Here is a 25,799-nt window from a genome sequence, read left to right as displayed (position 1 = left end):
TTTAGGTGGAGACATGTCCCCGTCCGACGAATCGGACGCCACCGGCCGGATGCCTGTTCGGATGGCTAGACATCCAGCCCGCAGTTCAGGCACTAGCGGGACTGGGCTCGGCGCGGTGATGGGGATAGCGGAGCGCCCGGTAATTGTTCCTACCGCCTTCTTCTAGAGCTTTTGTGCCTTGTAGAAGCGAGAGCGTCCCTCAAGCAGCGCGTCTCGCAGGCACCTGCTCCGAGAGCCGCTCCAGCGGCTCAGGCGGCTCTCTCTCCCCCCGTGCGGGTGGAGAGACGTCCCGTCCGAAATCGGGAACACCTGCCGGATGCCTCTTCGGGTGGCTATGCATCCAGCCCGCTGCTCAGGTGCTAGCGGGCTGGGTTCGGCACGGTGTCGGGGAATTACGGAACACCGGGTAAACGCTCCTACCGCCTGTTGCTGCCCCCCTCCCCGACGGAAAACGTTCCTCTTCGAACGGGGGACAGTTTTGTTCCAGAGCCTTTTTCTCTTCCTGTAAAACACAAGCAGAAAAAAGGCTCCCCTGTAAAAGAAACCCGACCTCAGGGTACTCACCTGACGGTCCGTTTCATTCTGTAGCGGGAGCGCATAACTCCCGCTGCTGCCGCTGTTGCACTGCTGGCGTAATGCCGCGCCTGCGCGCTGAGCGGGTTCTTCACGTAGTCACTCACGTGACTCCGAAGTAAAATTAGGTAGTGCCAGCCTACTCACAGAACTTGACAGAGCAATCTCCTGTGTTATGGATGAGTGGAAGCTGGAAGGAACCAGGACAGATCTAAATCTATCAGCCTGGCAGTAAGAGGGGCAGCTCTTTGAGACGATTTTGTGGCTTTGACTGGATAGACTAGAATGGAGGACAAATTTGGTCACTAATCAGCAGGACAATGGTGCTGAGGCATAGGAGGTGGATGGCCTGATCAAGCATGGTAAACACAGCCGGCAGATGAGGGGACTGAGAGGAGAGAACAACTAATCTTGTGCATGAGCATGACAGGATAAATGACTTGTTTGATGTTATTTTATCATTCTAAGCGGTGGCAATCTATTTGGGTTTGAACATAAGTAAAGATGGGGTGGCTAAGTTTGCAGCTATCCAACTTCCTTATTATTGGCTGCAAATGGGGAAAACCACAAAACAAGCATATAATTTTTGCTTAGTTTCTATTTTGAAATGGGGCTATCAGAAATGGCACACTGAACTAAAAATAACCTCTGTGTCTTCTGTGTCTCTGTGATATAACTAATTCAGGGGGTGGGTGCTACAGAGTCTTCTGTTGTGCCTGGGTTGCATATACACTCTGCTGAAATTCAGACACAGCCATAAGAACAGCAAACAGATGCTCAAACATCCGGTGCAGCTGTGTCTTTGGACTTCTCAACTGGGCAGAAACTGTGGTTGCAGAGAATAACAGTTTAACAGATATCACTACCTGGTGTTTGTTTATGTTTCAACTGATATGGCCACAACAAAGCAACTCATAAGAAGCAAGTGTGGTACACCACAGCACCAGATTTTGTGGGATTGGGGTGCAATGGAGAGGTGAAGGCTGAAAGTGAGATTAATGCTCTAACTACATTAAAATATGGTTTTGAAAATCAAATATATTTAATTTCAAAGTACAATACCAGCAATGTCAGGCTGCTAGTTAGGTAAGGAGATTGGAAACCCATAAAATCCAAGATGAGGTCACATTAGCATCATCATAATGAAAATAAATATGCAAATTACAGTAGAAAAGCTAAGGGGATTGAAGGAGGTAATATAAAAAGTCAAATTGAGAATATGAAACACTTTAAAAGTATATTAAAAAAGGAGAATGTCGTAACAGTAAGGTTCCTGCAGCAAACATTGTCAGTTTGTGTAGAAAGATCAAAAGGGAATGGTGCAGACATTAGATAAGTATTCACTGAAGAGAAAGATATCAGGAAGAGTTGAATCTAAGAAATTATAGGTTCTTTGAAACCATGGCTAGGATGTTGACTATTTTCGAAATGGCGAGAACATTCACAAACCAGGGAAAGGCTTGGATAGAGTGGATGTGAAGAGGATGTTTCCACTATTGAGAGAGTCTAGGACCAGAGGTCATGGTCTCAGAATAAAAGGATGTTCCTTTAGGAAGGAGATGAGGAGGAATTTCTTTATTCAGAGGGTGGTGAATCTATGGAATTCATTGCCACAGAAGGCTGTGGAGGCCATGTCAATGGATATTTTTAAGGCAAAGATAAGATTTTTGATTAGTACGGGTATCAGGGGTTCTGAGGAGAAGGCAGGAGAATGGAGTTGAGGAGGTGCGTTAGATCAGACATGATTGAATAGCGGAGTAGACTTGATGGGCTGAAGGGCCTAATTCTGCTCCTATCATATATGAACTTATTCAAACTTCTCTCCAACTACTGAAGCTCCAGTGCGATCACAATTGATCGTAAGAACCTCAAGGAAATTTCCAGCATACATTGATGCCATGCTGAAGGACTCTAAAGAATGACCATTATACATTAGCATTTTTTTTAAAGTATCGTACCAGCATAACTTTTCACTTTCCATACTCAAATTATTATATAAGTAAATGATTACAGGTATATTGGGAGTTGGATGTTAAACTTAATTAAATATTAAAGGCACTTTTTCTAGAGTAGGTGGAGGTAGGCAATGGAGTTCTGTCAAGTTCCTTTACGGTGGGCATGTGTGTGCGCGTGCGTGTGTATATTTGTTTGATTCCACCACATATAGTTCCTTTTTGTTACAAATTATGAAGGAAGCTGCTAAACAACCTTGGTAAAATGGCATAATTAGCTGACATTGTCAAAATAAATAAGTTATATCAAGTGGACAAGGCAATGTGATTTAAAAGTACAAACTAAAATAACAAAAAGAAAACACCTCAAGCTGATGAGCAATCCAGCATACATGGGAATTTGGTGATACTAGACAGGCAACTTTCCCAGACTGCAGGATATTATTCATATTAATACTTCAAACCACAGTTTGTTTCAAGATGTTACCCAGAAAAACCAATAGAATTTAAGACAGCAATTTGAACCTAACCATCTGGTAAGGAACAGGAAGGACTGAATTGAGCTTCCATTTCATTTTACCAGAGGAAGTCGACGGTACAAGTAGGGATCAAAAACAAGTGGCCAGTCCATATAAAAAATATAGCAGCCTCTTACATCTTCTAATGGCAATAGATTGGCAGGAAGAAAGCAAGTACCTGTATCAATTATTTTGGGGTCAAACTATATTGCTGAGATAGAAGATGACAGCATTGCAAACTTAAAAGTAACTCAAAAGACAATTTATAACACGATTCGCCAAGAATTAATAGAATATGATGAGGGTTAATTAAATAAACACAAGCTTGCACTGGGCAGGTTAGATTACAATTATCCCCCAACCTACAATGTTTCATTACAAAATTGAGAATTACTAAGAATTCATAACATCTCAAAGACTTCTTGTGCTTAATACAAAGAGGGTGAACCGAAATGGATGCAGTTTAAAGATAAATCAGGCTTGATCTGAGAAAATATAATACAAAAAAAGCATATAAAGCTGGATCCCAGTTGTCAAGGAATTTCAAACATAGATACATGATAAAAACCAAGAGATTTATGACAATTCTTTTACACAAAGGATTAAGGCTATGAAATTCCCTTCCAAAATTAGTAGCTGTGATAGAAACTGTCAACATTCCATTCCAGATTAGATTGGATACATGGGTAAAGAAATAACAATTAAAGCAAAAAAGACTCAAAGTTCTGGAGTATCGCAGCAGGCCAGGCAGCACCTCTGAAGAAAGCTGGAAGAGAGGAGAAGGACAAAATCTGGCAGGAAATAGGTTGAAGGTAATGCTGGAGAAACTCAGCGGGTGAGGCAGCATCTAGGGAGCGAAGGAAATGGGCAACGTTTCGGGTCGAAACCCTTCTTCAGACTGATGTGAAGGTGGGGGGGGGCAGGAAGAAGAAAGGAAGAGGCGGAGCCAGCGGGATGAGGGAGAGCTGAGAAGGGGAAGAGAAAGTAGGGAGGAGAAAATACCTGAAATTAGAGAAGTCAATGTTCATACCGCTGGCGTGCAAACTGCTCAAGCGAAATATGAGGTGCTGCTCCTCCAATTTACGGTAGTCCTCACTCTGGCCATGGAGGAGGCCCAGGACAGAAAGGTCGGATTCGGAATGGGAGGGGGAGTTGAAGTGCTGAGCCACCGGGAGATCAGGTTGATTATTGTGAACCGAGCGGAGGTGTTCAGCGAAGTGATTGCTAAGCCTACGCTTGGACTCACCAATGTAGAGCAGCTGACATCTAGAGCAGCGGATGCAATAGATGAGGTTGGAGCAGGTGCAGGTGAACCTCTGCCGCACCTGGAAAGACTGCTTGGGTCCTTGAATGGAGTCAAGGAGGGAGGTAAAGCGACAAGTGTAGCATTTCTTGCGGTTGCAAGGGAAAGTGCCCGGAGAGCGGGTGGTTCGGGTGGGAAGGGACGAATTGACAGGGTCTCTTCTATACCCCGTGACTCTGTCTCACTCTCCATCCCCCACTCGCAACAAGGGCCGAGGCCCCCTTGTCCTCACCTACCACCCTACCAGCCGTCACATACAACAAATAATCTTCTGACATTTTCGCCGATCCAACGTGATCCCACCACTGGCCACATCTTCCCATCTCCTCCCCTGTCTGCTTTCCGCAAAGATCGCTCCCTCCAGAACTCCCTGGTCAATTCGTCCCTTCCCACCCAAACCACCCCCTCTCTGGGCACTTTCCCTTACAACCGCAAGAAATACTAAACTTGTCGCTTTACCTCCCCCCTTGACTCCATTCAAGGATCCAGGCAGTCTTTCCGGGTGCGGCAGAGGTTCACCTGCACCTCTTCCAACCTCATCTACTGCATCCGCTGCTCTAGGTGTCAGCTGCTCTACATCGGTGAGACCAAGCGTAGGCTTGGCGATCACTTCGCCGAACACCTCCGCTCCGTTCGCAATAACCTACCTGATCTCCCGGTGGCTCAGCACTTCAACTCCCCCTCCCTTTCCGAATCCGACCTCTGTCATGGGCCTCCTCCATGGCCAGAGTGAGGACCACCATAAATTGGAGGAGCAGCACCTCATATTTTGCTTGGGCAGTTTGCACCCCAGCGGTATGAACATGGACTTCTCTAATTTCAGGTAGTCCCTACTTTCTCCTCCCTTTCTCAGCTCTCCCTCAGCCCACTGTCTCCGCCTCTTCCTTTCTTCTTCCTGCCCCCCTCACCCTCACATCAGTCTGAAGAATGGTTTCGACCCGAAACGTTGCCTATTTCCTTCGCTCCATAGATGCTGCCTCACCCGCTGAGTTTCTCCAGCATTTTTGTCTACCTTCGATTTTCCAGCATCTGCAGTTCCTTCTTAAACAGGAAGTAGGTTGATACAGGTGAGGGGAATTTTTGATAGGCATATGATTGGTCAAAGGCCAGAGATGAAAAGATAGGTGTGAGGCAAAAGAATGGAAGAGTTGCAAATTGTGAAGCTGGAAGAAGGAATGCAGGTGGAAGGGGATGGGGAGTGGAGTCCAGGTGGAGTACAGGAGAGAATGGGAGAGAGGCAAAGAATGGAGGGGGTGGGGCATGTAGATATCTAAAATTGGAGAATTCAATGTTCATGCTGTTGGACTGTAAGCTACCCAAGCAGAATATGAGGTGCTGTTCCTCCAGTTTGTGTGGCCTCACTCTGGCAAAGGAGGCAGCCCAGGGCAGAAAAGTCAGCATGTGGAAGAAGAATTAAAATGGTTAGCATCCAGGAGCTTAAGTAGGCCGTAGCTGACCAAGTGAAAGTGTTTGGCGACGCTATCGCCGATTCTACACTCGGTCTTGATGTACAGAAGGTCCCATCAGGAACACGATGCAGTAGATGAGGTGCACGTGAACCTGTCTCACCTGGAAGGACTACTGGGGTCTCTGGATGGAAGTGGTACAGCAACATATTCTTCTGCTCCCTACAATCAGTCTAAAGAGTGGTACTGACTTGAAAACCACCAATCCATGTTCTCCAGAGATGCTGCCTGGCCCAACTTGCCCACACTGGCCAACATGTCCCAACATGTCCCAGCTACACTAGTCCCACCTGCCCGCATCTGGCGCATATCGATTCAAACCTGTCCTATCCATGTACCTGTCTCACTGTTTCTTAAACATAGAAACATAGAAAATAGGTGCAGGAGTAGGCCATTCGGCCCTTCGAGCCTGCACCGCCATTCAATATGATCATGGCTGATCATATGATCATCACGTTGGGATAGTCCCTGCCTCAGCTACCAATTCCGGCAGCTCAATCCATATTCACCACCCTTCGTGTGAAAAAGTTAACCTTTAGATTCATATTAAATCTTTCCCCCCGCACCTTAAACCTATATCCTTTGGTCCTCAATTCCCTAATCTGGACAAGAGACTCTGTGTATCTACCCGATCTATTCCTCTCATGATTTTATATACCTCTATAGGATCACCCCTCATCATCCCATGCTCCAAGGAATAGAGACCCAGCCTACTCAACCGCCCCCTATAGCTCAGACCCTCTAGTCCTGGCAACATCTTTGTAAATCTTCTCTGTACCTTTTGGCGCTTGACAACATTGTTCCTATATCATGGTGCCCAGAACTCAACACAATACTCTAAATGCGGCCTCACCAATGTCTTATACAACTGCAATATGACCTCCCAACTTCTAAACTCAATACTCTGACTGATGAAGGCCAATGTGCCAGAGAAATAGATCTTTCTCTGTTGAACATGGAGACCTTGTATGCTGCACAGATATGCTTACCATCAGCCAGCATGGAAATAAACATTGTTGATGAAGATGTTCTATGTAAGCCAGCGTGCAGGTATCAGAAGAGCTCGTTGGCAATTTGAGGGAACAGGTGATGAAAATAGATCTATTCCAACATGTCCAAATTTGAGTTACAAATAAGGTCAGACCACTTGATATTGATTCATCACCACTTCAAGTGTTTGACTTTACAACCTCTGCTGCTGTGGTTGGGGCCCTGCCAGCAGAGTGGAGCTCAGAGTCAGAGTTAACTACTTTAAGAGGCATAAGAGGCAGGGGAGGTCGTAGTTAAATAACGTCACACAAAAAATTCCAGATACCTGGATCAATGCGGTAGAAGTTCTATCCTGTTGTTAAACTGAACACAACCGACTTGGATTGGTTTCCTACTCACCGAGTGCTCCAAAAGTAACAAATCTGTTTTCTCTTGGATTGATGTACTTGTCGTAGGGTCTGTTTCCATACATGTGAGCAGCACTGTTCACCAGCCATGTGACATTCAGTGAAACGGTGTACCGAAGGATGGAAGCCAGGAAGTAGGAATTCCAGAGACCCTCGCCCCAGCAGTACCAGGGGATAAAAGTTGGCATTAAGAAACACATGATTAAAACCGAGGTCATGTAATACCTACAAAAGAGAACAACGTTTATTTACATAATTATTAGCACAGGCCTCATAAAAAGTAGGACAATTTGTATTTCTATCCAAGAGGAAAACAAACACTTGCAGTTGAATTTCCTAAAATAGCTGGCTATAAAGAGCCTTTATGTTTGAATCTAAAACAAAATTGGTTTATTTATATCATAACTTTTTCTATGGATTGTGTTCTACAATGTATAGAACAGAATAGACATCATGGAGGATTTTTCTCATGACCACACCTGCTTAGCATGGAATTTTCTGACATATGCTTCCCCCATCCCTATTTTTCCTCTCACTTTCTGCTATGAAAGTATAAACTTAGTCGGACTTTGACCCTACAACCCTGACGATTGTTGCCCGGACTTTAAATTATGTCCAAGTTCATTAATATCCAACTAGAGAAATCACAAGATAGCAGAAGGATCCGGACTGATCCTTACCTTTCAATGTCTAGGCATGCCGAATTCTGATTTGGAATTAATATTTTGGCAAAGACAAGAAACCAAATCTGAATGTTCCATGTATGTACATCTCAGCATTACCAGTATTTCACCATTATATTTAAGGCACACCATCTGGGCACTACTCAATTGCTTACCACACCTTGTACAACAATGTACAACAAAGCTGCAAGAGACTAAACCTATGAACTTATAAAAATAGATCAGATAGGTTGTAAACGTTGCTTTTCAACATTTGTTGGAATTAAATAATCGGTGAAAATGCCAGTTTATTTCTGTGAAGCTGAGTACTGTAGTGAGGGCTGCTGAAATCATAGGAACCATCATATCCAAATCCGTTCATATCTTTGGCAGATATCCACATCTAAGTAAACAGCAGATAACACTTGGCAGCTGAGATCTTGGCTGATTGTATTTCTTTTTGCAAAGTCAAGGACACCAAAGCCAATTCTGAAATCCCAATGTACAATCCTGATCAAGAACAAATTGAGATTTGAAACTGGGGTCTCCTGGATTGCACAACTGTAACCATGCCTGGTAAAGCGTTATCCAGATCATCGCAGAGCATGAAGGTGAAGTTTTGATACATTTACAGCTTCCTTCTCGGCAGTGTAGTTGCAGTTGATTCGTCATTAGCCTTACATATTTAACACCTTATTCCAGTGCAGCACAGAGTCAGTTGGAGGACCTTTTTATATCCAAGCTAAGAATTGTGAAAAGTAACGTCAGAAAAGAATCTATGAAATAAAATAGATTGGAAGTCTTTTGATATACGTCAAATGGAACTTATGAACGAAGTAACCAACTTACTTAAAAAATGTTCATTAAAAATGCATGTGCACCTCGATAGAATTTTTGCTGCACGTCATATGAATCTCTTTGTATTTTGGAACATCGGATCAGGAGCAATTTAGGTCATCACTCTGTTCTTTATTTATGAGGCAAGGGCAGCCTCAAAAGACAAAGGAAATAAATATAAAATGTGAGGTCTATGTTTATTAATGTTACTGACATCTGCATCTTTTCGGATTTGCTACTTTAGGTAAAATGATTCAATGTCCATACCTTGAAAGGCATTGAGATTTTTTTTAAAATGGGAAATAATTTGGACACGATTATACTACGTTATATTTTCTTCGCTAATAACTGGACGGCACACGCTGGTACAACTGCCGCCAGGAGCTCGGCTGCGCCGCTGGTCCCTGGAGAAGCAGGTAAAGTGAAGTAATGTTACTACCATCAATGTTGTCGTTCCGCGGGCAGTCAATGGCGCCCGCCCTGCTCGTTTCCAGGAAATGCCGGGGCTGGCCGCCAGTAATCGCTGCGGCGGTCGGCCAGATACACCACCTCTAGGCTTGGGACCGACATTCGGGACGACGGTTACTCGTTGATACAGAGGCGGAGGTTCGCGTTTTGCCCCCATCGGGGGTCGACACTCATTCCTGAAAGGGGGGCCCCTCGTTAACCGCAGCAAATGGCAGCTCCATACGGACGTATAGGGTTTGCACGGTCCCGCTTATCTTTGGCTCCTGCCATTTTACCTGGCCGTTCACGGTTGCCGACATCTCCCTGCCGTTGCTGGGCGCAGATTTCCTCCGGGCTCAATCCCTGTTGGTGGATGTGAGGGGGCAGCACCTCGTTCATCGGCCGTCTCGTTTTTGTGCCTCTGGTTCTGGGGGGTCCTGTGGCACCACCCTGTGGTTAGGCCACTCATTGGGTGAACCCTCGGCCCTAGGATTGGCACAGTCACGTGACGAGGTTTGGCAGGAATAAGTCGCCAAGTGGCTTAGGGGTGTGCCTTCTTTTTTTATAATTTATATATATAGAACTTTGGGAGAACCCTCCCCAGTTCTTTGTTCTACTCAATAAAGATCAGTTTAACAACACGTGCCTCGGTATAACAGATTATTTTCCCTAGCATAGGGGACTCAATATCCAGGGGATAGATGTTTACGGTGAGAGGGGAAAGATTTAATAGGAACCTGACAGGCAACCTTTTCCACACAGAGGATGGTGGGTATATGGAACAAGCTGCCAGAGGTGGTAGTTGAGGTTGGTGCCGTAACATTTACAAGACATTTAGACTGGTACATGAATAGGAAAGGTTTAGAGGGATATTGGCCAAACGCGGCAGGTGGGACTAATGTAGATGGGCCATCTTGGTCGGCATGTGCAAGTTGGGCACAAAGGCTTGTTTCTGCGCTGTCAGACTCTATTAATCTACCCTCTTTCACTTAATGTACATCGAATCTCTTTTGATTTTTTTTAATAGTAACTGCCAGAGCTATCTCCTGCCCCCTTTTTGCCCCCCTTATTTCCTTCTAAAGCATGCTCAACAGTTCCCAAAACTCCTCCAAGATTACACTTTATCCCAGCTGCCAAAACCGGTCGCAGGTCTCTGGCTGATGGGTATGGTGGTATGGTTCCCTTTAGATGCAGGGTGAAGAATAACTCCACATGCTTAATTTTAAAAGGTCTGCATTAGTATTTTGTTACACATGATAGCACCAATGGGGATCATAGAGCATATCATTGCAAGCTGTTTGTAGGGTGCCGGACACTTTAATTCTTCCCATTCCTTTCTGTCCTCGGTCTCCTCCATTGTCAGAGTGAGGCTAAATGCAAATTGGAGGAACAGCATCTCATATTTCGCTTGAGCAGCTTGCAGCACAGTGGTATGAATATTGATTTCTCTCACTTCAGGTAGCCCCGGCAGTCTCTCTCTCTCATTCTATCCCTCCCCCACCCAAGTCGCACTAGCTTCTCATTTTCACCCTACAACCAGCTTACAATGGCCTGTTTCCTTTATCATCATTACTTTTTTGCACATCTTCCATTCATTTTTATCTCTCCACATCACCATCTATATCTCTCGTTTCCCTTATCCCTAACCAGTCTGAACAAGGGTCTCGACCCGAAACGTCACCCATTCCTTCTCTCCAGAGATGCTGCCCGTCCCGCTGAGTTACTCCAGCTTTTTGTGTCTATCTTCGGTTTAAACCAGCATCTGCAGTTCCTTCTTACACATCATAGAGCATGTGTGTTTGATCACTTTAAACAGCAAGAAGCAAACAAAGTAGATAGTAATCAAGATATTGTGATGCTCTGCTCTGACAGGTAAGTACACAGCTAAGCAAACACTGCAGAATTTCCAGAATAAAAACAAATAAGCACCTTTGCTCTTTTATTTTAAGTAATTTGATGAGTTCTTTTATTGCAAAGTATGGTAAATAGTGGCGTAAATGTTTTATACTTGCCAAAATTTAAAAAATCCAATCATCCTCGTGTTCGAATAGCTGGTATTTTCAGCCAAGGCAGACAGGCAGTGCGAAAGTGAAATTTGACCAACTATTCATTTGCTAATTGTATTGACAAATTGACATGAAGATTATTTCCTCTCAGAAAATGAATATAATCCTTCTGGTGACACTCAATGTTTTTCAATGTAGTGTTACCTAATCATTTCTAGTAGAATTAATGCATCCCAGTAAAGTTTACTCACTTTGTTATGCTTCATAACAAAGTTGGTTTGGTTTATCTAGCCTGCTGTTCAGTTCCCTTGAATATCTAAGTGTAGTCTTTGTGGACATCTCTCCTTCCCCAGCATTAATGTATCACTTAAATCTAGGTTTGTGGATGCCCTCCCCATAACACTAAATTATTGAATAGTTTGCAGATTATTGGCCAAATTGTTCATTCATAATAAGGTGGATTAATTGAATGTGCAGTTAGTAGCTAAGGAATATGATATAGTTGGAATTACGGAGACATGGCTACAGGGTGACCAAGGCTGGGAGCTAAACATGCAGGGGTATTCGATATTCAGGAAGGATAGACAGAAAGGAAGAGGAGGTGGGTTAATGCAACAGCAAGGAGAGACATTAGCTTGGATGCTGTAGAATTGGTAATCGGTAGAACTGCAAAATAGCTAAGGGCAGAAAACGCTTGTAGGAGTGGTATACAGACCACCAAGCAGCAATAGGGTGGTTGGGGATATCATCAAGCAGGAAATTAGGGATGCGTGTAGCAAAGGTACAGCAGTTATCATGGGTGACTTTAATCGACATATGGATTGGGCCAACCAAATTGGTAACTTCGCTGAGGAGGATTTCCTGGAATGTATACGGGACGGGTTTTAATCCAATATGTAGAAGAACGGACTAGAGGACAGGCCATCCTAGACTGAGGAAGGATTAGTTAGTGATCTTGTTGCGCAAAGCCCCCTGGGCAACAGTGACCGTGATATGGTAGAATTCTGCATCAGGATGCAAAATGACTCGGTTAATTCAGAGACTAGGGTCCTAAACTTAAAGAAAGGAGACTTTGAAGGTATGAGACGGGAATTGGCTAGGATAGACGGGCAAAGTATACTTAATTTGACAGTGGAGATGCAATGGCGAAGATTTAAAGACCGCATGGATAAACTCCAAAAATTGTTCATCCCTGTCTGGTGAAAAAATAAAACGGGGAAGGCGGCTCAACCGTGGCTAACGAGGGAAATCAAGGACAGTATTAAATCCAAGGAAGAGGCAGATAAATTGGCCGGAGGAAGCAGCAAACCAGAGGATTAGGAGAAATTTAGAACTCAACAGGAGGACAAAGGGGTTAATTAAGTGGGGGGGGGGGAAAGAGCATGAAAGAAAGCTTGCGAGAAATATAAAAACTGACTCTAAAAGCTTCTTTAGATATGTAAAAAGGAAAAGATTAGTGAAGACAAATGTAGGTCCCTTAAAATCAGACAGGTGAATTTATAATGGAAAACAAAGAAATGGCAGAACAGTTAAACGAGTACTTTAGTTCTGTCTTCACTAAAAAAGACACAAACAATCTCCCAGAAATACTGGGGGACCGAGTATCTAGTGGGTGGTAGGAACTGAAGGGAATCCACATTAGTCAGGAAATGGTGTTAGGTAAACTGTTGGGACTGAAGCCATATAAATCCCCAGTGCCTGATGGTCTGCATCCCAGAGTACTCAAGGAGGTGGCCCAAGAAATCGTGGATGCATTGATGATCATTTTCCAATCTTCTCTCGACTCTGGATCAGTTCTTGTGGACTGGAGGATAGCCAATGTAACCCCACTTTTTAAGAAAGGAGGGAGAGAGAAAACAGGGAATTATAGACCAGTTAGCCTTACATCAGTAGTGGGGAAGTTGCTTGAGTCGATTGTTAAAAGATGTTAGAGCTTCACATTTGGAAAGCAGTGACAGGATCGGTCAATGTCAGCATGGATTTATGGAGAGGAATTCATGCTTGAATAATCTTCTGACATTTTTTGAGAATGTAACAAGTAGAACGGATAAGGAAGAGCCAGTGAATGTGGTGTATCTGGACTTTCAAAAGGCCTTTAACAAGGTCCCACATAGGAGATTGGTGTGCAAAATTAGAGCACATGGTATTGGGAGGTAGGATATTAAAATGGATAGAGAACTGGTTGGCAGACAGGAAGCAAAGAGTAGGAATTAACGGGCCCTTTCAGAATGGCAGGCACTGACTAGTAGGGTGCCGCAAGGCTCGGTGCTGGGATCCTAGTTATTTACAATATATATTAACGATTTAGACGAGGGAATTAAATGTGACATCTCCAAGTTTGCAGGTGACACAAAACTGGGTGGCAATGTGAGCTGCGAGGAGGATGCTATGAGGCTGCAGAGTGACTTGGATAGGTTGGGTGAGTGGGCAGATGCATGGCAGATGCAGTATAATGTGGGTAAATGTGAGGTTATCCACTTTAGTGTCAAGAACAGGAAGGCAGATTATTATCTGAATGGTGTCAGATTAGGAAAAGGGGAGGTGCAACGAGACCCGAGAGTGCTTGTACATCAGTCACGGAAAGTAAGCATGCAGGTACAGCAGGCAGTGAAGAAAGCTAATGGCGTATTGGCTTTCATTGCTAGAGGATTTGAGTTTAGGACCAAACAGGTCCTACTGCAGTCGTACAGGGCCCAGGTGTGACTGCACCTGGAGTATTGTGTGCAATTTTGGTCTCCTAATTTGGGGAAGGACATTATTGCTATTGAGGGAGTGCAGCGTAGGTTCACCAGGTTAATTCCCAAGATGGCAGGTCTGACATATGATGAAAGAATGGGTCGACTGGGCTTGTATTCACTGGAACTTAGGATGAGAGAGGATCTTATAGAAACATGTAACATTCTTAAAGGATTGGACAGGCTAGATGCAGGAAAAATGTTTCCGATGTTAGGGGAGTCCAGAACCAGGGGTTGCAGTTTAAGAATAGCCATTAAGTCAGCCATTTAGGACAGAGATGAGGAAAATCTTCTTCACCCAGAGTTGTGAATCTGTGGAATTCTCTGCCACAGAAGGTAGTGGAGGCCAATTCACTGGATGTTTAAAAGAGAGAGTTAGATTTAGCTCTTAGGGTTAACGGAATTATGACCACTGTCACACGGGAGGCATGGTCCCCCAACGCAATATTCCACCACTCACCCGTTCCCCCATATTCCACCAGTCACCCATAGCCCCCAACTGTGGAGGGGCATATCCCCAGCACTGCCTCCCCCTCCTCAGTGTTGCTCAATTGCAACTTTGTTGCAAGCTGGGCCAGCAAGGATTTGGATCCCAATAAGCGAGTTCGGTATTCCGAAAAACGCAAGGAATCATGGGATTTGTCAAAGGTCGAACGCTATAAATAAATATCGGACGAAGCGCCGTAGATTCAGCGAGTAGTTTGGGTCCGTTTTTTTGTCTTTTTTCAGTGGGAGACCGGAGGGGGGGGAGAGAGGAGACCCGGGGGCGGGGCAGAGGGGAGACTAGACCGGCTCTCGGCAGCTGCTCGCCTCATCCGCAGCCAGGATCGAACCCGTGCCCCTGGCGCCGCAAGCGCTGCAGAGCCATCCCCGGTTCCCCAACCCCCCCACTCGAGTATTCCACGGGGCAGCTGGAACGTCCGGACCGACGGGACAACGGCCCCCAGGCCCACCACCAGTGCGGATAAGCATCAACCCCAGCTCACCTCCGCCTCTCCCGCCGGGCCAACCGACAGCCCCGTCCGATAACACCAGCGGCCCCAGGCCCAGTCAGCACGGAGAACCCACCGGCCCACAGCCAGCGCCAACTCCAGCCCAACCCCGCTCCAACTCCAGAGGAACCCGCTCCCCGATGGGCCGCTACGACGACAAGTGCCAGTTCACCCACAGCCTGGCCAAGCTGCGCTCCCTCAGCCGCCACCTCAAGTACAAGATGGAGCATTGCCGCACCTTCCACACCACCGGCTTCTGCCCATACGGTACCCGCTGCCACTTCATCCACAACCCAAAGAAGTAGCGAGGCCCCTGGCCTCGCCTGCGCGCCAGCCTGGGCTCGGCCTTCTCCGGCCCGGCGCTCGAATGCACCCGGCCCAGCTCCCTTCAGCCCCGACCTGGAGTTGGAGCTGCCCAGACTCTGGGCTTGCGGCAGGGCATGGGTGTGGGAGGTGGTTGCTGCTGCCGCCAGCACCACCATCACCAACAGCACCAGGAGCTCCAGCGGGCGCCCGACCTGCCCATGGCCGGCAGGAGCCCATCCGCAGACTCTCTCTCCAACCACGACGACTCCAGCAGCAGCGGCTCCGAGTTGCCCGTCTTCGAGCAGGGCCGGCGGCTGCCCATCTTCAGCAGGATCTTGGTGTCGGACTGAGGGGAGGGGGGTGGAGGTGGAGGGGTGCTTGCCAACCCGACGGGACAGGCAGAGCCGAGCTGGAGCCAGCCCAGGGCCACCCCGGACACCTCTGGACAGGGACGGGACGCCGGGGAGGGGACGAGGACAGCCCAGCAGCAATTCAACAGCGCCCGCAGTGACTGAGTCGGACCCGACCCCGGACGAAACGCAAGCCTGCACACAACGCAGCACCACTGTTGCCGAGACTGTTTATGGCTGGTGACCTATGACCTGGACATGCACAGTCGGAATACCGAACTCGCTTATAGCAATTGCCCCCTCCTGTTCTGGTAAAAAGTTGGTGGAAGGACTTAGTGTTCCCGGATTGTAACTTTGTATGCAACACTGTTGCAAGCTGGGCCAGCAAGGATGTAGCTAGTAAATTCTTCTTATACTTGAATCTTTAAACTTAAAAATTATGCATAACTTGTGAAATATAAGATCAATCTGAAGAAAACTTTATAGGAACGACCATGGGACAAAGGTAGGTAAGGCGGTGCAAAGATGTTAGCGGTACGGTGAACCATGTTGGCATAGAGACTGTAGATTGGCTATTGAACACTAGCCAATTATAGTGTTTGTTAGTAGTGACTGTGCCTATTATGTGCTTAATATTATGAAGAGGTTGCTTACGCTAGTTAGTAGGAGCTCGGAGATGTAATGTCTGCAGATCCGTGCTGTAAGTAGATTTAATAAACATGTGTTGTATCTTGATGTGTGTCCGAGTTGCTCGCTCACACACACACACACACACACACACAACAAGACTTTTAATAGTATAATATAGATGGGCAAAAGCAGGGACGGTGTACTGATTTTAGATGATCAGCCATGATCATATTGAATGGCTCGAAGGGCATGTGGCCTACTCCTGCACCTATGTTTATATAAAATGTGGCAAGATGTTAAAAATGTTAGCCTCATTAACACGGAGACATGAGAAATTTACAGTAGCTGATAAGCCTGGTCACATCACATCAGCTGTAGGGAAAGATACAATCACATCCATCCTTGTCAATGTATGGAATGGCAATGACCGAGTGTGTTTATGAGCAAAGTTGCAAATTGCACTGACCTTCGACACTAAAGTGAACGCATTGGCACGAGTATCAACCAACCAAAAATATGCTAATTTAAAATAGGTTTGTAGTACAACCTGCATGTTGCTGTTGAATTAGGACTACTGTAAAGTCTACCATTAATAACGTATGCTCACTGCTTCAGAGGGAAGCACAAGGAAACACTTTGACAGCCCCATCTTCAAATAATCCAGACATGATTATATTTTGGACTTAAATAAAATGATTTTTTTTTAAAGAGAAAACCTCAGCACTTAACATAAGCAGTAACAAGTATTGCATTATATTCCTGATGTTTTCTCTCACTTCGCAGTGCTTACTTTCTCTGGAACAGAACAACGGGGTCAGTAAGGAGATCACTGACATCCAGCTTCTTTCCTTTTTCCATCACATCCGGGTGTTTACGAATAAACAACCAACCGATATGGGAAAAGAAGAACCCTCGGGTGGCGTTGTGAGGGTCAGCATTCGACTCAGAGTATTTGTGATGCACCCGGTGATCCCGAGACCACTCGTAGATGTCATTCTGAGGAGACATGACAACAGATTAACATAGACTCAGCCATTTCTGAAGACTCCAGTATCTCTGCTCCAGGACATCTTACAAATGCAGTGCAATTCTAAGAAAACCCTGCATCCAATTCAAATGAGGAGTCAGTATCTCACATAGTAAAAGATCATCAAAGATAGTCAAGAGTTCTCATTAATAACAAAATGATTAAATTCCGTCTGGGCCAAGTGTCATAGCTCTGCACATCAAACACTTTCTATCTGACCAAGTTAACTGTGGGTCAGTCACTTTGTTATTCATAGCCAGAATAATTTTGTTCCTTGTACCTGAAAACAAGGCCAAGCTAATATATCTGGGATACACAATTGCTTTTGTTCTTATGTGCTAAAAAAACGGAGAGGCTGAGAGAGAGAGGGATATCCTTACCAAATCTTCTGTTTAGTACCCACTTGCAAGAAATTGAAAAGGCAAGTTAAAAATCAAAATTGGAGCATTCTACTAATAGACAATTGCACAAGTATGACTTGGAAAATCTTGGCAAAATTGGAGAATCCATGGTAATTTGTTTGTTATACCTAAATATATAATCATACTGCCCAAGTCTTTTTGGCAAGTATACTATCACACCAGACCCCACAGACTACTTGCTGTACTTCCCTGTTGCTAGGGAATTTAAATACATAGCACTTAAAGTACTTTAATGTTTATGATGGGCTTCAGTGAAACATTGCAGCACACAGAAGACAGAAAGGTCGAGTAGGAGTGGGCAGAGTATTAAATCAACAGGCAAACAGAAGCTTTAAAGGGCCTGTACCACAGGCAATTTTTTAGGCGACTGCAGGCAGGCGACTAGGCTGTTGCCACATGGTCGCTGGGGTGCAACTGTATGGTCGTGTGTAGTCTCCTCAGTTGCCCAAAGAGTCGTAGCGTCTTTCTGGTCGCCACTGGATTTTCAAAATGTTGAAAATTTTTCGGAGACAGTCGGCGACAGTGGGTTTGACGCCAATGAGCGTAGCTTGACTTCTCCTGACGTAGGTGCTGTGGTAGTTGTCGCCAGGTTAATGTGGGTTGTCGCCAGGCTAATTAAGTTGTCGCCGCTGCTGAATTCGTTTTGTTTTTGTTCTTAAAGTAAATTATTGTATTTCAAATTTTATGTCGAAGGGGGGGTCAAGACACCAGTTTTTCGGAGACCTGCTACGACGACTATGACAGTTGCCGGCAGTCGCCTAAAAATAGCCTAAGTGGGGCAGGTCCTTAACACTGGAATAAAGGCATTTTACAAAGTAGTCACTTAATTTCCATTTGCTTGCTATTACTGAGAAGCGAGTGTGAGAACAAGAAATGTGATTAGCTAGTGTGAGAGGAACGGAAGCCAAATATTGATCCTGCTACTCAAAGCAAAAATGCAGAGAGATTGTAAAAGAGCTGGACCAACAACTGTATGATTAACCAGGGTGCTTATGAAGGACGCAGAGCCAGACATAGAGTTGATAAGGTTATCATTATGCAAATATACAAAAAAGCTAGGCAGGCAAGAGTTCAGGGAAAGGACATTCAGGTTAGAAATGCAATTGGCAAAAAGGTGTTTAGAGCATGGCCGAGGGAGATAAATGGGAGTCAGGATTTCTGCAGAATACAAGTGGCACAAGAAACTATTGTTGGAGGACAATGCAATTTCCAGTCAAGATATAATAAACTAAATTAAAATTGTTGTCATATGCAAGCAAAAATCCTGAAAACTAGGGCTTGTTTTGTCATTGTTAATCTTAATAAAGATTCTGTGCCCAAAATGGGCTCTCTAGTCTTAAACCCAGAATTGGAACATCTTTTGTAGGGCTCAACTCAACAGCTTTTGAAACAATATATTAAACCAACCTGGTTTAAAAAATCTTAAATCGCGCATGCCCAGATTGTGCTCTTCTCCGTAAACTGTCAGTCGACTTTAATAAAGTCTTCAAAAGCCATATCTCTTAATAAAGTACCGTATTTCCCGGCAATGAAGACGCACCTGCGTTGAAAATGCACCCCCATTTTGAGTTGCTAAATTTTAAAAGAAGGCTGGCGGGACATAGAGTTTTTCACGCTCAAAAAAAAAAAAAAAAGAAAGTAACAATTCAATTTGCCCAAGGCTTCCAATCTCCTTCATTCTGAATGGGTGGGGGGTGGAGGGTGACGGCAGGTGGAGAGATGGTGGGAAAATCGGGAGCACACCGGGACAATTTGAATCAATTGTGATCTTATTGAATGACAATACTAGTTCAAGAGACCAATTGGGGGAAGAGTATCTTTCATAGCTTGTGGGGAGTCTGGCCAGCAACTCACTCAACGCTGCCGCGGCGCTCTAGGCGCGGAGCCACCGCATTGTGGCTGGGGAGGGAAATAGCTCGGGTGGCTGCGACCGGACAGCGGAACTGGCCGCCACCTCAGCGCCTTATGCCAGCCCGCTCACTTCTGGCAGTGCTCTCCGTCTGAACACCTCTGTCCTGCCGCTCGCCGGCCTCGCTCATGTCAGCCGCTTCCCGCAAATCCTTAAATTCCGACCGCCGCCAGGAGCAGGACAGGCCTCACTTGCTGCACTGGGTGACACTGCATGGCATTCACTGCCCGGTCCGTGACTTTCAATGTAGACCGGACAGTGAGGGGACCAGCTCAAGAGCAGGTCAGCGGGCGATGGATAACAGGACAGCGGGCGGTGGAGCTTACTCCTGTATCCATCGCTCGCTGACCCGCTCTTGAGCTGGTCCCCTCACTGTCCGGTCTACATTGAAAGTCACGGACCGGGCAGTGAATGCCATGCAGTGTCACCCAGCGCAGCAAGTGAGGCCATGTCCTGCTCTCGGCGACAGTCGGAATTTAACGATTTGCGGGAAGCAGCTGACATGAGCGAGGCAGGCGAGCGGCCCATGGGAGATGTTCAGACGGAGAGCGGGCCAGAGGTGAGCGGGCCGGCAGAAGGCGTTGAGGTGGCGGCCGGTTCCGCTGTCTGGTCCCGGCAGTCACTCGCAGCCACCCAAGCTACTTCCCTCCCCGGCTACAATGCGGTGGCTCCATGCCTGGAGCGTCGCGGCAGTGGTGAGTGAGTTTTTGGCATGATCCCAAACCCCCTCCTTCTCAACGCTCCTGCCCTCCCCGCAACTTTACCCCTGGCCAGACTCCCCACATGCTATGAAAGGAAGTCTCCCCCCCCCCACCCCAGCGGCGTTGTCCTTTTACAGCCATTTCCCACCTTACAGCTGCTTCCCATCAGCTGCCAGCAATGAGGGATAGACTTGGCTATCTCTCACTACAGCAACATCGTTCTTGATGTTGCTGTACTGAGGGATAGCCAAGTCTATCTTTCTTGGCTAACAACCTAACCTTCGGCCTTCAAGAAGCAGGTAAATTTTCGTGTCTTATTTTTGGGTAAAAAAAGTGTCTTCATTGCCCGGAAATACGGTATTTAAAAAAAACATATAGCTCAAAGAAATTTACTTACCACATTATTCGTACACGAACTACATTCTTCTCTTTGTTTCTTAAGATAATGGCAATCCATGTTTGAAAAATTCGCCAAGAAACCTGCACTGCGCATGCGCAGTACGCAGTCCCCGGTGCAAAGGCAGAATTTCAGCTGCCTTCAGCTTCCCTTGTCGTGAAGGCTTGAAGTAGCGTCGATGGCACGTCAGCTGCACATACTTTTGCATGTTACAAGCACTGCAGATGAAAGGCACAGGAGAATTATGCCTACTTAAGAGATCGATCTCTTAGGTAGGCATAATTCTCCCGTGCCTTTACTATTTATATTTAATAATTATCATTTTATAATTTTTGTCAGTGTAGGCAGTGCCTACTTTGCCTACTCGGACGACACGTGCCTGCCTCATACATATACGTTTTGATAATGATCTAGGGAAATATCTTCATCAATACCAGGCGAAAAATACAGTAACATAAACATAAGTACAGTAAAGATCCTGTAACGGTCGTTGTGCTTGGTGTCCATTGTCACAACGACTGTTATCGGGGTCGGTAGGTCCGTAAGTTAAACCATGGAGGCTCCACACCTCTAATGCTTTTCAAACACCCAATGGTAGTAGCGATCTTTGGGTGAGTAATTTTTTTTTTCTTATTTTCCAATTTAATATATCGAAAACATCGTGGTGTCAAAAACGCAATGACCGTTTACAACATATTTTCCAACTTTTTTAAATCAATAAAAAAAAATTTTTTGGAAATAAATCGGTCATCAAAACTAAGAAACTGAGCCAGTCTTCAATTTGGCAGCACACTGTCTCTTGTTTACCTGTCATACGAACCAAGTCGCTAACTTCATTCCTTCGTGTCAACTTCGGGAAGCTCCACAACGACCATTACGGAGACATTTTATTTACAAAAAAAAAATCAGCCCAAATCAAAAGATCTGATGAATCATCGGCCATTGATATAGCTCAAATCCATAAGGTAATGTACTGTTTAGATTGCATTGGTGAAAATGGTTCTCGCTAATAATGTGACGTTCGTTTTCTGGGACACCAAACCTTTTAAGTGTCCACCACAACATACGTTTGTGTAACGCGCGTTGCGGTGTCCACTCAGATGGATGCAGTATTCTACTAAATGATCAGGTGAATGAAGTGGAAATTTTATGGTTCCTGTGGTATTCATAAACAGAAAGGAATAAGAAATATGTGTACTTACTGTGCCAACCAGGTCACTGGTGGACACCACGCGACAACCATTACACAAAATGTATTTGTGTATTCTGACACCATTTTCAGAAACTTACCATCAACATGCTATCTTTTCTTATATTTGTTGTTGATACTATGTTAGTCATGAACCCAATAAAGTGGTTGTCAACTTTTTTGAAGGAATTTGAAATTTGACCCCATTTGTCACATTTTTGTGTGCAATATTGTAAAAAAACACATACGGATAACAAGGATGAGTAAACACTAAAACAGAAACATGGCTCCCATTTGATGAGAAGTTATAACGAGAAACAAGGAAACAGCAGAGACAAATACATTTTTACCTAACCTTCACAGTGAAAAAAACATTCTGAAAACACTGTAGAAGCAGTGGTTTAATGACAATGAGGACCTTAAAGCTTAGCAAAGATATCTCATGGATACAATGGACAACAATCTAGAGTTTAACAGACATGGTGAGTGACTGTGAAAGCAGATAATTTGTTTTGATCTTGCTCAATTTTCTAGCCCCCAAGGGCAAGCGGCGGAGCGTTGTCTGAGTGAAATTCACACAGTGCAAATTCAAGGTGATAGACACACACCACGATGAACAGGAAGGTTGGGGCTGTAATTAAGACGGCTAAAGCACAGTGTGCGGTAAGTACTTTATAAGAGGGGGGGAGAAGGGAGGAGAAGGAGTGAAGACAACTTTTAAGAAGCCAGAGATACGCAGCTGTGAAGCTTGGCGGACATTACATTACCGGTCGGTTATCCTTGGTTCTGAAAACTACTGCTTACATTTTTTTCCAATGAGCCAATGAAATTCACCGGTCAGCACCGGCTACAACCTACAAGAACCTTCGACCTCCTGGCAACCTGCTAGGACCTCCTGGCGACCCACCTACGGCACAAAAATTCTCGCTACTCTCCATGGCAGTTTCATTCTGGTCGCCGCCAATTTTTCAACATGCGCCGACCATAATGAGGCCACGACTAGTTCCAAGAATGCGGGAACTCCTCACGACCATGAAGGCGACTCCTCGGCAACCACCCGCGAACATGTGGCGACTGCATAGTCTCCTACAGTCGCCTAAAAAGTTGCCAAGTGGGACAGGCCCATAAAGCACTCAATTGCATTTACTACTCAAAAGAAAACAGCCACTGGTAAATTGATATTGGCTACAATAGTCTGAACTGGGAGATGTATCACACTTTCAGCAATTTGTGTTGTAAAACATACACTTTAACACCCACATCAGTTTGCTTTTGCCTAATTTTCAGTGTGGGTTTATTTAGTTAGTTAGTTATTAACAGGCAACATTAAGCCAATATATCCCACTTAATTAATTCAAATTTATCCCATGTGAAGTTGGATGCAATAGTGAAGTACTTATGTACCGGATTAGAATCCCAAAGGTTTCAAGCTTAAATCTAACATAGTTAAATTGTAAAAGTTAAACTTGGCAACAATTTTATCGTTTCTTAAGTTCTGATGAAAGGTCATCATTGTTGAACCATATTGAGACAACTCCTCGCCAACCGTGAATGCATTCGTACAATGATCAATATCAGTGTCAGATCAGAGCTTCTGACCTCCTTCCCGCCTCTCGTTCGGTGTCCGCCCTCACTCACGTGCTTGGTCCCCGCCGTACCTCGCTCAGACACAACCATGTGTTCCGTGACTCAATAAACCCGTGTTTTCATACATCGTGGTAGTTCTTGCTCTGAGCATACTTTTTACTGTCTTACAGAATTAATGCAAGTTACAAATAATTTATGTCTTCGGGTGTTGTCCGAAATTGTGAAACTTTTGCACTGTACTGTACTTGTACTTCACTGTACACTAATAAAAGATAGACACAAAAAGCTGGAGTATCGCAGCGGGACGGGCAGCATCTCTGGAGAGAAGGAATGGGTGACGTTTCGGGTCGAGACCCTTCTTCAGACTGGTTAGGTATTAGGGAAACGAGAGATATAGATGATGATGTAGAGAGATAAAGAACAATTAATGAAAGATATGCAAAAAAATAATGATGATAAAGGAAACAGGCCATTGTTAGCTATTTGTTAGCTGAAAACAAAAGCTAGTGTGACTTGGGTGGGGGAGGGATGGAGAGAGAGGGAATGCCGAGGCTACCTAAAGTTAGAGAAATCAATATTCATACCACTGGGCTGTAGGCTGCCCAAGCGAAATATGAGATGCAGTTCGTCCAATTTGCATTTAGCCTCACTCTGACAATGGAGAAGACCGAGGACAGCAAGGTTTGTGTGGGCATGGGAAAGAGAATTAAAGTGTTTAGCAACCAGAAGATCAGATAGGTTCAGGTGGACTGAGTGGAGGTGTTCAGTAAAACCATCACCCAGTCTGCGTTTGGTCCACATCTTGAACAACGGATACAGTAGATGAGGTTGGAGGAGGTGCAAGTGAACCTCTGCCTAACCTGAAAGGACTGTCGGGGTCCCTGGACAGAGTCGAGGGAGGAGGTATAAGGACAGGTGTTGCATCGTCAGCAGTTGCAGGAGAAGGTACCTGGGGAGGGGGTGGGAAGGGATGAGTTAACCAGGGAGTTACAGAGGGATCAGTCTCTGCGGAAGGTGGAAAGGGGTGGAGATGGGAAAACGTGGCGAGTGGTGGGATCACGTTGGAGGTGACGGAAAATTCGGAGGATTATGTGTTGTATGGGACGGTTGATGGGTTGGTAGGTAAGGACTAGGGATACTCTGACAATAAATAAATTGTTTTTCTCTTACAAATACTGCATGGCCCACTGAGTAGTTGAGACATCTTCTGTTTTTCTTTCAAATTTATAGACGTGTAGTTTTATGCTTTCTGATAGAACTGTTGCTTACAAATGCCTTTCAGGAGAAGGATCCTGCCAAGTCCATTCAGTTTGACATACAACAGTGACTTGGCAAACCATTCAGATATAAATCAACTGTAGCAACATTTGGACAGCACGGTGGCGCTGATGGTAGAGCTGCTGCCTCACAACGCTAGAGACCCTGGTTCTGTCCTGATCTTGGGAGCTGTCCGTGCGGAGTTTGCAGATTCTCCCTGTGAACATGTGGATTTCCTCTGGGGGGGGGTTGTAGATTAATTGACCTCTGTAAATTGCCCCTAATGGGTAGTGGATAAAAAATTGGGACAAGGTCATAAGTAGGAGCAGAATTAGGCTACTCGGACCATCAAGTTTATTCCGCCATTCCATCATGGCTGACCTATCTCACCCTCCTAACCCCATTCTCCTGCCTTCTCCCCATAACTCCCGACACCAATACAAATCAACCCATAGGACCATAGAACTGGAGTGAATGGGTGATCGATGATCGCCGTGGAGCCATCTTGCTTCAGGCCAGTCCTTGTACAAAAGTTGTTTGTACAGGAAATTCATTGTTCTGTTTCGGTACATATATCAAGTCAACACTCTCAACTCTCTTTACTCCAAATGTAGGAAGAGTCTTCAGGATGGCACTGAGAACAGCGTAGATTCATCAGGAACACACAGAGACAGTTTAAATTGCAGGAGTGCACTATCTTTCCAATTACCACTTTGTGGCAATGTTTGTGGGTTCATCATTGGCTTCTGATATACCCCAAGGACTGGAGTGGAAGTAAAAGCCTCCATCTCAACTGATCACCCAAGAAAATTAGAATAGCAACCTTTAATTTTAAGTGGCTACATGGATTCCTTAATGAATCTGTGGCTGGAGTCATAACTGGTTGCGACTGGTAGAAACAAATGAAAACGTAGTCAGAAACTTAGGACGATTTTGCAAAGGAACTAATACTGTGCAATGCACGGTTTAATTATAGATTGCTCAGTACATTGATTACAATGTCCAGGCCAAGCTACATCCAGGCCCCCTCTGGATTTTATGGTGACTAGGCTATCGTGCTTCTAGCCAATATTTTGAATAAGTTGCTTGATCAGCAATTTGTGCTTCCTTTAATCCAAGCGATTGCAATGCAGCAA

General features: G+C 45.1%; 1 protein-coding gene across 1 annotated transcript in view; it reads right to left on the bottom strand.

Moving 5' to 3' along the window:
* scd5 (stearoyl-CoA desaturase 5) overlaps positions 1-25,799 on the bottom strand; it is an 85,279-nt gene that overhangs the window by 10,470 nt on the left and 49,010 nt on the right. Inside the window, exons 4-5 of the mRNA XM_033025089.1 lie at positions 16,965-17,170; positions 7,202-7,434 (exon numbers count right to left, since the gene is read on the bottom strand). Of these exons, the coding sequence (XP_032880980.1) occupies positions 7,202-7,434; positions 16,965-17,170 (439 nt within the window). The remainder of the gene's footprint in view (positions 1-7,201; positions 7,435-16,964; positions 17,171-25,799) is intronic.

This window comes from Amblyraja radiata, chromosome 1 (assembly GCF_010909765.2).
Source record: "Amblyraja radiata isolate CabotCenter1 chromosome 1, sAmbRad1.1.pri, whole genome shotgun sequence".
Lineage (NCBI taxonomy): Eukaryota > Metazoa > Chordata > Chondrichthyes > Rajiformes > Rajidae > Amblyraja > Amblyraja radiata.
Note: the sequence above shows the minus strand (reverse complement) of the source record. Positions and strands in the feature narration are given on the sequence as shown.